At 43.9% G+C, this 12,483-nt stretch overlaps 1 protein-coding gene across 2 annotated transcripts in view; it reads left to right on the forward strand.

Moving 5' to 3' along the window:
* The first annotated feature begins 5,534 nt into the window (after window positions 1–5,534).
* The window catches only part of PLOD2 (procollagen-lysine,2-oxoglutarate 5-dioxygenase 2), a 101,115-nt gene continuing 94,166 nt past the window's right edge, over window positions 5,535–12,483 (forward strand). Inside the window, exon 1 of one of the 2 annotated variants that reach the window (XM_045503378.1) lies at window positions 5,535–6,060. In XM_045503378.1, coding sequence (XP_045359334.1) covers window positions 5,937–6,060 — 124 coding nt within the window. In that variant the 5' untranslated portion in view covers window positions 5,535–5,936. The remainder of the gene's footprint in view (window positions 6,061–12,483) is intronic. The other variant, XM_045503379.1, reaches the window with a different exon arrangement.

Genomic DNA, 12,483 nt, shown 5'->3' on the forward strand with positions numbered 1-12,483 from the left:
TTTTGCTAGGTATGAGGGTTTCACAATTCATATGGGGGAGATTCTATACAGTCATGCTCAGATGCCTAAATCATATAATGAAAGTTAAAAAAGTGGCTGGGAGTGCTGAATGAGAACTAGAATTTATAAAGGGCTCCTATCTTTTCCTGAGGATAAAAAAGAAACCAGAGAAGTAAAAAACTTCAGAAAATAATCCATGCATATTTCCCCTGTGATAGATCAATATTTTTGCTCAGCGAAGAAAATATTTTGCTTACCATATGTTAAGCATATGTTTATTTTTCTCATACGGGTTTTGCTTGGATCTCCAACTCTTGAAAAGTCACCTTGGAAATCATTCCCCTCAAATTGCAGCTTAAAGAATTTAAAAAGACAATGGCTGGGCTCACAGAGTATGCTACGAGCCTCTCATTTGTAGAAGGTACTTTAGCTTGGTGGCAACTTTCTCCCCCTAAATTTAGAAAGGTCACCCCCTGACATCTGCAGAAGAGGCTGATTTAGACTAAAGACTTACAGCATGAAAGTTCTGCTTCACTGTGTCCTTCGTTCCCTCATCTCTGGTTTATATCTTGCAATCATTGTGGTTTCTGCTCCCATCTAAGGTTTTGATCTTAAACTCATGGCCACAGTGCTAAAAGCACTCACTTTCCCCAGGCTTTCTTCTATTCCCCAGGTCTCTCTTCTGTATAATTTTGCTATTTTTCTGACTTTATCAATCAACTTTGCTGACTCCCTCACTTCCTCTCAAAGTGTATGTCTTCTCCAAGTTTCAGCTCTTGGCTATCTGGTTGTTTTTCCTTCTCATCGATTTCATTTAATCTGTCCCTCCCCCTCCACCCCAAAGGCTATTTCATGTGTTCCCAAGGTTTAACTTCTCATTCATTTAATGAATACTCGTTGAATAAATATCCTTGTCTCCTTTTTTTCCTCTTACATGTACATTGAAACCATCAAATTTTGTTGGCTCTACGTTCAAAGTCTATTTAGAAACTGACTTGCTTTTATTGCTACCAACCAGGCTGAAAGCACCATTATCTTCTGGACCACTGCATTAACTTCCAAACTGGTCTCCAGGCTTTGCAATTCATTTTCCCCACTCATGCCTCTTGGTCTAACCACGCATCTAGATTCTGTGATCCTTCTCAAACCCTTCACCAGACCATGTCACTGCTATGTGTACAACAATCCAAATGATGCGATCTCTCTCTTTTTTCCCTTGTGGTGAGAACACTTAACCTGAGATCGACCTTCTTAACAGACTTTTAAATGTAGAGGAGATTATTGTTATCTCTGGATGCAATGTTGTACAGTAGATCTCTAGAACTTATCGATCCTATACAACTAACATGTTACAGCCATTGATTAGCAGCTCCCCTTTGCCCCTCCCCCAGCCCCTGGCAACCACCATTCTATTCTTTGCTTCCATGAGTTTGACTATTTTAGATGTAAGTGGCTTATCTCACTTGGCTTAGGACCAAAGAGGTTACCAGGCTCTATGACTTCACGCCGCCCCCATATCTGCTTACCTTTGCCCTCGTTGTTTCCTCTCAGGCTACATCTCCTACTAGTCTCATCCACAGCCACTGAACTCCTGCTCATTGCTATCTTGCCTTCTTTTACCACTCTGGATATGTTCTAGCCTCAGAATATTTAAACTGCCTGTCTCTTCTTCCCAGGACACAGTTTCCCCATACAGCACAATCACCTCTTTTCCTCATCACTTTTGGATCTTTGCTGAAGCATCATGTTCTCCGTGAGGACTTCCTAGGACTTCCTATACAAAAATTCAGCATACCCTCCCCTCCTTGGTCCTTCCTAGTTACCTTTCCTGATATATTTTCTCTCTACCACTTATCACCATGATATATATTTATTATCTCTTTCTTTTTTTAAATGTTTATTTATTTTTGAGAGACAGAGAGAAAGAGAGAGAGAAAGAGAGAGAGAGAGAGAGAGAGAGAGAGACAGTGTGAGTGGGGGAGGGGCAGAGAGAGAGAGGGAGACACCGAACCTGAAACAGGCTCCGGTCTCTGAGCTGTCCGCACAGAGTCCAGAGCAGGGCTCGAACTCTGAATGGCAAGATCATGACCTGAGCTGAAGTTGGACACTTTAGTGACTGAACCACCCAGGTGCCCTTAATATCTCTTTCTTTATGTAAGAGTAAATGGATACGGATGTTTGTTTTTTCATGGGTATATGTGTTTTACCAGCATCTAGAACAGTGTCTACACATAGTAAGTATACAATGTTTTTTGAATGACTAAATGAATGAATGAATACATACTACTATGAGCCAGTTACTTAATATGCAATGATGAAGAATTGGATCCTGCCCTCAATAAACAAACTGTCAGATAAAAAAAACAGTCCAAAACGAGAGAGGTTTGTTTAAGGAGTTAGAAAGCCTGGAACAGGGGTACCTAACCCAGCCTGAGGTGGGATGATGCACCCAAGTTGGGCTTCCTATAGGAGGTAGCCCCTGAGCCTGACAAAAGTTAGCCTAACGAAAGGAGGAGGGAAGGTTTGGAGAGGAGCTTATTAGACGGAGGGACGACATGAACGGAGACATGGTGGCTGAGTAGATGCTGTTAGTGCTCCTCTCATTTTTCCTCAGAGCTTTTTACCATTTCTGAATATGCCAACCTGACTTATGGCCAAGAGCTGCATCGTTACTGGGAGCCTGCTATGCCTACAGCATAGCCAGGCTGGGAATGCCTCAGAATTAACAAGTTTCCCTCAGTTCTTAATGACTAATGAGTGTTAGGGTATATATACCCCAGTTCTCTCCCCCTTGGCCAGGTTATTTTGGAAGGGTAAGTACATCAATTCTGTTGGATTGAACTCCAGTCACTCACTGTTGTAGATTTAATAATGCACCCATTATGGACTAAATTCCCTTTCCTCTGCCAGTTCGTCCTCAGCTACCCCTTTCCTTTGAAACTCCCAACAAACTGTTGATCCTTGAATCATGGTTCAGGGTTGGCCTCTGGAAAAAGCCAGATGAATACAGTGATTTTTACCCAAACTCTAGCGAATAAAAATGACAAAGTCTTTGGTATGCTTTGGGAGATAATAAAGCAAACCATATTGGTTGTGTATAGGGTATAGGGGGGGAGGTGATTAGGTTTGATAGTAACGGAATGTGAATTCTATGTTAAGGGATTTGGATTGTTTCCAAATTCCTTATGAAATCTCTGAGTTTGGGGATAAAGTAATCAAAAGGATATCTGAGTATGATGAAACTACCTGTGATAGATACAGTGGTATTGTACCGGGGCGGGGGGGGGGTGGGTGTACAGGATGGGTGACCAGTTAGGAAACCGTTCAGGCAGCACAGTTAGGATATATTCAGGAGTGCGTTGGTGAGGTGGCAGTGAGAATGGAAAGGAATAGACGGAGTGAAAATGTCCAAGGGAAAAAATGACATGCTTTGGAATCTAGTTCTGTGTGTTACGGGGGTGGAAGGAGAGAAGTAGAAAATGTCTGAGGCTATGTGAGTTAGAGAGGAAAAGTATCATTAACAGAGATGAGGAAGCCGTGAGTGGGATCTGGATTTGATGAGTTAAAGACATTTGGGGTTTGTGCCAGTGGAATGTCCAAGCAGAAACGTTCAGCAGACAGCTGGAAATATAAGAAGGCAGGAAGGATTTGGTTTCAGAACTGGGGCTCTTTCAGACAGCGATAAATGTGCCTGGCTATCTGAAAATCCCCAGGAAACACTGGCTTTATACAAGCCTTCTAGCCCTGACCTTGTGACTCTCAATAGAGGAGAAACGTCGTCGTAACCTGCAGTCATCGGTGGACTTTGCAATTGAAATACACACACACTTGCGAGGTGGAGACGCTGTTTAAGTGTGCACGGGGGTGAAAGCTAGGCTTTTGTGGCAGGGCAAAAAGCTAGGCTCTAAGCAGGTGAATTCTTGAAGATATGGAACAACCAGGGAAGCAAGGAGTCCAGTTCACAAAGTTTGGCAGAGTTCAAGTGCAGTAGCCAGGTTTTGGAATTCTGGAGGCTGAGATTTGGCCCAAAGACTGGCCATTCCCTTGAGTCCTCAGATTCAGAGGACTGATGTTGTTTGTTTTCTGCCTGGTTTTATGGAGTGGCGCTGGCCACACACTGAGGGATGTTATTAAGGAATCCATCCCTGAGCTTTTTCTTCTTCGGGCTGAATAAACCTTATTTCATTCTTCTCACAGGTCATACTTTCCATCTCTTTAATTATTTGTTACTCTTCTCTGAACTTTCTCCAATTTTCCTCTTAAAATACTGAGACCAAACCTTCAAAACACAGTAACAACTGGCTTAGTTCTGGGCATAGGAAATGGTTTTCTAAAACGTCACACCCAGGCAACAGTTCTTTGCAGGTTTTTCCACCTGTTTTTAACGCGACCATTAAACTGATATGCGACTATATCTATATAGAGGTGACTCATCTATATATCTTGAAAATTTGATCATAATGGGATATCTTTTTCAATCATTTTGTTTTAAGTTTATTTATTTATTTTGAGAGAGACAGAGGCAGTATGAGTGGGGGAGGGATAGAGAGAGAGGGAGAAAGAATCCCAGGCAGGCTCCCTGCTGCCAGCACAGAGCCCAACGAGGGGCTTGGACCACGAACCCTGAGATCACGACCAGAGCAGAAACCAAGAGTCCACTGCTTAACCCTCTGAGCCACCCAGGCGCCCCAATCATTTTGTTTTAACTTCAAAGGCTCAGAGTTGGGAGGAGGTGTTGGCTCCAATCTTTTTTTTTTTTTTTTTCATTTTAGGAAAAGAGCGGCAAAAGATTACAGAATACTGCCGTATTACCAGTCTGATTCTTTTTCTCCCATAGGATAGCTCACTCATATCATGAAATATATGGAGCACAACTGTCACGCCCGTGCTTTCGCCCCTGCTCATCCCAACAGCTTGAACACCGGGCTAGCTAAAATGTAACGAGACGGAGTTCACAGAAAGTGAATTTGCTTAGACGTGAGTCAAAACGGGAAGCAGGGGAGGACGCGCCAGGGACCTGAGAGATGGCTCGGACGACTCTGGGAGTAATTTTCCATGTGCACTGAAGGAAGATCTTGTAAGGCACAGCCTCAGGTTACACACGCTGGACTGCCATTCCGCAGGATTTACAAGCCATTACTGGAGAGCTCTCCTGGCCCAGGCGGGAGGAGGAAGAAATGTTCGCCGGACCATAAAAAAACCTTTAGGTTACAGAGTAAAAGAAAAACAGGGCCCTCCTTCCGCAGAGGGAAGAAGCTCGCCCCCCTGGGGGTAGGGGTGGAGGGTGGGGGCGCTCCGTTTCCAGGACTTAGAGTCTGGCGAGGTTGCTGAGGGTTCGCAGCCGCTTCTGATTAGAGGGTGTCTGACACCCACTTGGGAGAACTCGGGCAAACTCGCACCCTCGGAGGCTCCCGGGAAGCTTCTGGTGCTGAGGCAGCAGAGAAGAGAGCGCCGCCCGCGCGCCGGCCTCCCCGCGGCTCCTCCCCACTCTCCCAGGCCCCCACTCCCAAACTTAAGCACACGCTCCCTGTTCCAGCCAGAGCCCTGCGTGAGTCTCTACACGTAGCCGCAGACAGCTCCTAAAATAGGTCGGAGTTGAGCAAACAATCCCAGACGTGGGGCCCGGGAAGGCGAACGGAGGCGACCGCACCGGCGCGGCGGGTCAGCCGGCGGCCAATAGCCGGGGTGCGGCCCGCCCTGTCGCCTCCCCCTCGGGGAGCCTATAAGTTGCCCGCGACGCCGGGGGGCGCCCGCTCCTCCGCGCCGGCCTGGTCTCGGCCGCCCTCCCGCCGCTCCGCCGCGCGCACTTGGCCCGCCGCCTCCCGCCCGCAATCGTCGGCCCCGGGCGGACCGGGGTCCCCGCGCTCTCGCGAGAAGTGCGCCGCTGCAGGGCAGTGGGGGCGCCGGGGCCGGCGCCGGCCCTCGAGAGGCCGAAGATGGGGTGCTGCGCCGGGAAGCCGCAGCTGCTGCTGCTGCTGCTGCTGCTGCTGGCGCTCGTCTTGCAGCTCTGGAGCCCCTGCGTGGGTGCAGACCCGGAGAGGCCTTCCAGCATCCCCACAGGTGAGCCCTCCCGCGGTTTGCCCGTGTCCCGGGAGGCTCGGCCGGCGGGGGTGGGGGTGGGGGCAGTTCATTCATCCACTGGCTCTTCGTGCGGGGCTGGCCAGGTGAGTAGGTGGGGGGGGGGCGTCCCTCCCCAGGACTGCAGAGGTGAGTAGGTGGGAACCTGCCCTTCGTCAGGACCACCGAGGTGAGTGATCGTCCCTCCTCCTCGGGACGGCTGAGGTCTTCTCCAGAAGTGCGCTAGGGCGGCGCTGGTCCCCGGGGAAGCACCCGCCCTTGCGGGTTCTCGGAGTTCTCCGTAACCTGGGAGCGCACGAAGTTTTCCTTCAGCACCAGTTGGGGTTTCCTTTTCGTCTTGCAGGTCACGGGGCACCAACACCTTTCGGGCAACTCTCCTTTCTCCTCCTGTCCTGGAATGGGCATGGTTTATTCGTGTTTGAAGAGGCAGTACTCCCTCTGTGACCTAAACACGGGGCTCAGTGTACTTTCTGATTGATGGTGACACATTCCTTCCAGCGCCCCAGGAAGCAGCCGGTAACACCTACCTCTTGCCAAAAACAACGCTCAAAACCTTGGCTGTTTTCTCTAAGGCGGACTGGCTACCCAATACCTCCAGGCGGCAGCTTTCCTCCTTGGGGATTTGGAGGGGAAGCTGTGGACACACATCTCCCCTTAGCCACCCTTTTCCTAAGCCTGGTGCCATTTCTTGTTTTCAGAAGCTGGAACTGCGGCGAAGAGTGCAGTCAAGTTCGTGTAAAACAAAACTTTTTACATTTAGCAGCATTAAAGAGCCTCACCACATGTTTGTCCAAACACACTCTGGTGCCATTTGCTGCGCAGGCGATATCCTTGGAGTATTCCACTTTTGTGCTCTGGCTCTATGGTCAACTCTCTGAAATTAGATCTTGCCTTTAAATGTCCTTGTGCTGTACTGTTTCTTTTTTAAAATTAGGATCATTTTGTCTTTTTTTTTTTTTTTTTTGTAAGCAAATAGGGCGTTTTTCTGCTTGAACTTTAAGCGGAAGGACAGAAATTTCTATTTCAGGTTTACAGTCAGAAAATGACATTTGATGTAGAACCCAAGTAGTCCATCTAAGCCATAGTTTTGTCTTTATCTTTACGTGTTTCAGAAGGCTTCAGTGGGCTGCACTGCCTATCTTTCTACATTCCTGCCAAACAGTACTTGCTTTGTGAGCTTGAGAAACTTCAGCATTTAGGTGGATTTTTGTCAGTTACATGATGCTTTTCTTTCTCCTAGATGAATGTGTTTGGTTCACAATGCATTTCTGAAACCTGTGTGGTTCTTTTAAATTTGAAACTAAGTTTTTGTCATAACTTTAACATTTCCTTCTAGTAAAACGCCTAGAAAATAGACAAGTAAATGCCTCCAGCAAACTTGGAAATAGGGACATTAAAAAAAAATCCCTAGAAAAAATGACTTTCTTTGTTGAAACACCCAAGGAAACCTTACCGGGAAATAAAATAACCTCGAAGGGCTTTTCTTCCTTTAGAGGGACCTCTTCAGGCTTTGTATATTTTAGTTCACTGCATTACGAACACCGTCTCCCCCCAACCCCCCCCCCCCCCTTTTTAATAGAAGGTATCTCTGTACCTTCCTTTAGGCTTACAGTCAAAGTCATCTTGCTTTCCCACTCTGGCTTTTAAGTTTCATGGACCTGGACAGTAAAAATTTAACGGATTGTAGCATAAGAGGGGATTGTAGATACGAATGTTTTCCTCAGGAAGTGACCACATAAAACCCACTGCTGAAATCTGAGTTCTGGTCGATCTTGGTGGGTAGGCATGGGGAATTCAGTTAGCGCTTACATGCAGGAAGATATTAATTCGTAATACGTGGAGGCAGCAGAAGCCAGTCTGAACTTTTGCATAGGTAAATGTGATTAGCTGATAAACATAGACGGTACACTGCTTGATAATACGGCCAGAGTCATGGACTATGTTTCATTTTCTCCCTTAAAATACTAAAACTGAGAATAGCTAAATTGGAAACTTCCTTATCTATCTAAGCATCAAGTGAACCTCAGAACTCTAACTTGTCTAGCTTACTAGGAGGTCTTTAAGAAAAGTGCTTATCATTTCTCTCCAACTGTATTTGTCACCATGTCCCAGTTAGCCATGAAGAAATGGATTATACCAGGCTTTCTTGGCCCAGTTGAAATTTTGAGCCAGATCATTATTTATTGAAAAGGGCCGTCCTGCACATTGTTCTATGTTTAGCAACATCCTTGGCCCCCACCCACTAGATACCAAAAGCACCCTCCTCCAAGTGTGAGAATGGAAAATGTCTCAAAATGTAAAAGGATCAAATGTCTCCTGAGGGGAAAAAATTGCCCGAGGTTAAAAACACCTGGATTAGAAAAATCTATGCGTATCGGAGGCAGTGTGGCGTTATGGTGTTACTGGAATGATAATAGCAACTCCTTTTTGAAAGCAAATGTTTATAGTGACTTTCCGTTTTTCCACTGTAGTAAGGAATGTGCTATTTGAATCACATTAATCAAGTTTTGGAATCTCGTTTTTCCTAGCTCTGTTTGATGCTGTGTGTTGACCAGAGTTGAGAACATTGTTTTTAGTTATACCTACTGAGAGTTCGCTTGTGTACTGTGTTCGTTCCTTTTTGGTTACCACTTTGCTTTTAGCGTGGAAAGAATCTAAGTAAGATTTTGGTTAATAACACTTATTTTCACCTAGAATTATTTATAGGGATTTTACCATAAAAGTTTATCCCTGTGGGAGCTTTTGAGGCAAAACTCTCCTAATGAGTTTCCACAAATCAGATTAAAACCCTCATTTATCTTTCCTATAGTTTGCTGCCTTCCAGATGAGAGAAGGAGACGTGTGGATGTATTTCCACCAAGTATTTACAACCAGGTCTCCAGGCCAGGATCAAACTTTTTGTGTGTTTTCTGAGGCACCTTGACTATTCCCTGATCTAAATTGGGCAGAAACCAAGTTTTGGGCAAAAATGAAGGAAATGGTTTCAGATGTTTCTGTCAAGACCAGTATTTTTCAACCATGTTCATTTATAAACTCTTTAATTTACTCTGGCGCATTCAGGGAGGAAAGCAAAGGTTTGTCCGATCTGCTGATGCAAACTGGCAATTTGGGGGGTGGAGAAGGGAAGACCAAGGTCCTGGAGAAACCTCTGGAAGGGGGGGTGGAGAGAGAGAGAGAGAGAGAGAGAGAGAGAGAGAGAGAGAGAGAAACCTCTGGAAGGGAGAGACAGAGAGAGACAGAGAGAGAGACAGAGAGAGACAGAGAGAGGCTTGTCCTGCACATTTTCTGTGTCCTGGGCTCCAGCCGCACGGAACAACTCATCATGCGTAAAAAGACTGGCTTTTATTTCGTAATATAAAAAGGGACATAGAAAACACCTCTGGAGAATGTGAGGATAGTAAATGAAAGTTAAATTAAAATACCCCTTTCTTCCCATCACACCAACTTAGACATTTTAAGAATAAACTCTGATCATAACAACTCTTTTGAGGATGGGAACCTGCAAACTACTGGTTGAAGTACATCATCCTTGGAGGACAGTTGAGTAATGTCTAGTGGAATTGATAATTCACATACCCGGCAGGTCTGCATGTACAATACTCTCAAATTTCTGTGTCTGTCTGTTCTCTTTGAAATTCTATTCATTGGTAAGTCTAGCTCCTCAGAGATCCTTTCCCTTACTGTCTTTTGTTTGGCTCACTTTCTCACTTTTTAATGCAGTTGGTTTATATAAATAATACCTACTTTTATGATTGCTTTTTTTTTAATGTTTATTTTTGAGACAGAGAGAAACAGAGCATGAGTGGGGAAGGGCAGAGAGAGAAGGAGACAGAGAATCCGAAGCAGGCTCCAGGCTCTGAGCTGTCAGCACAGAGCCCGACATGGGAGTCAAACCCACGAACTGTGAGATCATGACCTGAGCCGAAGTCGGACGCTTAACTGACTGAGCCACCCAGGCGCCCCTGTATGATTGATTTTTATGTTTAACAAACTGTAAATTCTTTGAAGTGAGGGACTAAGTTACTCATTTTTGTGCTCGTCACAGTATCTTCCCTGTTCTGTCACCAAGGTTCTCACTGTATATTTGTTGAGTTTATGGCCCACTTGTAGAATTTTGAAAAGTAGTATGCAGTCAGTGAGATTGCTAGCTGCTCATTTCCCTAGGATTTTGACTGAATTCACCAACCTCCCTTTCTCTACCTGGGGACCCATACACTAACATGATGTAGCAGTTTATCAATGAAATATCTGACAAGGCCTTGTTTCTGAAATGTGGTTGGCAACTCTTCTCCATGGGCTATATCTTTCTGCTCTGCTTACCTTACTTAGTATAAAGTCACACCTTCAGGAATACTTTCAGGTGACTGGATATCATGATTTTTCAAAAAAAAAACTTAATGGATGGTGAAGTGGAGACTTGAAAGGGTTATATAACTTGCAGAAGATCACATAGCTGGAAAGCTACACAGGAGGAACTTGTGTCCTTTCTCCAGGCCGTGCTCCGTGTCTTTCCTGACCTCCTTATGGTTCTGTTGGACTTTCGGGACCTGGGGAAAAGAAATAGAGACCCGGCGTCAGAGACCTAAAGAAAAAAAAACGAATGTTTTGCTAAAAGGGAAACACATATTTGTAGGTTTATGTAAATGGTGGGGGAAAGGAATTGGCATGGGCTGCGGGAAAACTGGGCCCTAGGCCAGGGTGGCAAACTGTGGTTCTTGGTCCAAATCTGGTGGCACCATAGCTACCTGTTTTTGTATGGCTGGTGAGTTAACAATCGTGTTTACCTTTTTAAATGATTGAAGAATATCAAGTGAAAAATAGGACATTGTGACATGTGAAAGTTATTTGAAATTCCGTAGTCAGGGTCCATAAAGTGTTATTGGCAGACAGCCACACTTATTTATTTATAAATGGTCTGGTGCCATAAGGCAGAGTTGAGTAGTTGCCACAGAGACTGTATGGCTTGCAAAGCATAGATTATTTACTATCTGGCCCTTGTATAGAAAAACTTCGCGGATCCTTGTTTTAGGAGATGACATTCCCGTTTAAGCTGTGGCTCAAACAGATCTGCTCTCTTGGAATGAGCCAGATTCTGGACAGTAGCAGCTGATTCTGGGCGTTTGAAAGGCCTGTTTTTCATTTTATACTTTCCAGTGATTTCTGTGGTGTCTTTAATATAGTTTTAGGGCTTCTCTGTTATTTCTTTTTAAACATGGCATTGATGCTAACTAGACATGTACTTTGTTATAAATAGTGTACTTATGATCAGAAAGGAATAAAACACTAATGGCTGATTGGAAAGGAGATGCATCTTCTTCAGAGCTAGTGGGTGTTCTAGTATTTTGGTTTAGAAACTTGGTTATGAATTTGTGGCTCGGTTCCTGGGAGGAAATGATTCGCACATTTATCAATGAGTACTTTCATTTTTCTTCAACAATCGCTATGAATTAGACTAAACTGAGAAATTGGTGGTCTTTAAAGTGACAAATATTTTTCTTTGACACTTTACTGGCTTGCATTTGCAGTGGTGTGCTTGCCTCACTAAATTAAACTTAAAAACCATCGAGAGTATATTAGCCAAGATATACTTATCCTGAGTAGTAGAATTATAGACTGTGTTGTAATTTGTTATCATTGTACTATTTACTGCCTTAAGGCCTACAGTGTTACAGCCTGTGTTTGGAAATGATGTTACTGAGGATGGTCTAGCAGTACAGAATTTATTACTTTTCTATTAACTATGTCACAGGAATGCCCCTTCAAACACTATTGTTTATAATCAAAAAATAACTTTCAATATCTCCCACTCAGGATAACTTTATTTTAAAACACAATTCAAAGAGTGGACATGTGTTATTTTTATACACAGAGGGATGGTTTCCATTACATGTTTTCTTTTGCACGTTAGAGGAGGGAAATTGACTTCTGTTAATGATTTTACTTAATTTTAAGTATAAATGTCTTTATTAAAAAACCTAATTCAGGCTAGTGTATTTATTTGCTTGGTTACTGAATTGACTCAAGTATTTTTCAGAGCTTAAATTGTATTAGTAGCATACTGTAGCAGTTTTGGGAAAATAGCAATCTTTTTTTATTCCTATTGAAATTTGTTTATATCTTCTCTCTTACATTTATATCTTAAAAGAGATGTGACTGAGGAAGAAGCTTAATTTGTTAGTGTGGAAATATACTTCATTTACTATTTCTATTCTATAAGGAATTTGTTTTAAACTCTAGTTTGTATAGGTTTAGAATTAAACTTTGTCTAACATGGGAAAAACTTTAAACCAAGAACGAGTAGTAGACAGACAGTCTTTGCTTTCCTTTTTAAGATCAACAGTGATATCTTTTCTTTTACTGTTCTTTCAAATTTTATTCTTCCTACAAGGGAGTATCAGTTTCTAT

Source organism: Leopardus geoffroyi, chromosome C2 (genome assembly GCF_018350155.1).
Source record: "Leopardus geoffroyi isolate Oge1 chromosome C2, O.geoffroyi_Oge1_pat1.0, whole genome shotgun sequence".
NCBI lineage: Eukaryota > Metazoa > Chordata > Mammalia > Carnivora > Felidae > Leopardus > Leopardus geoffroyi.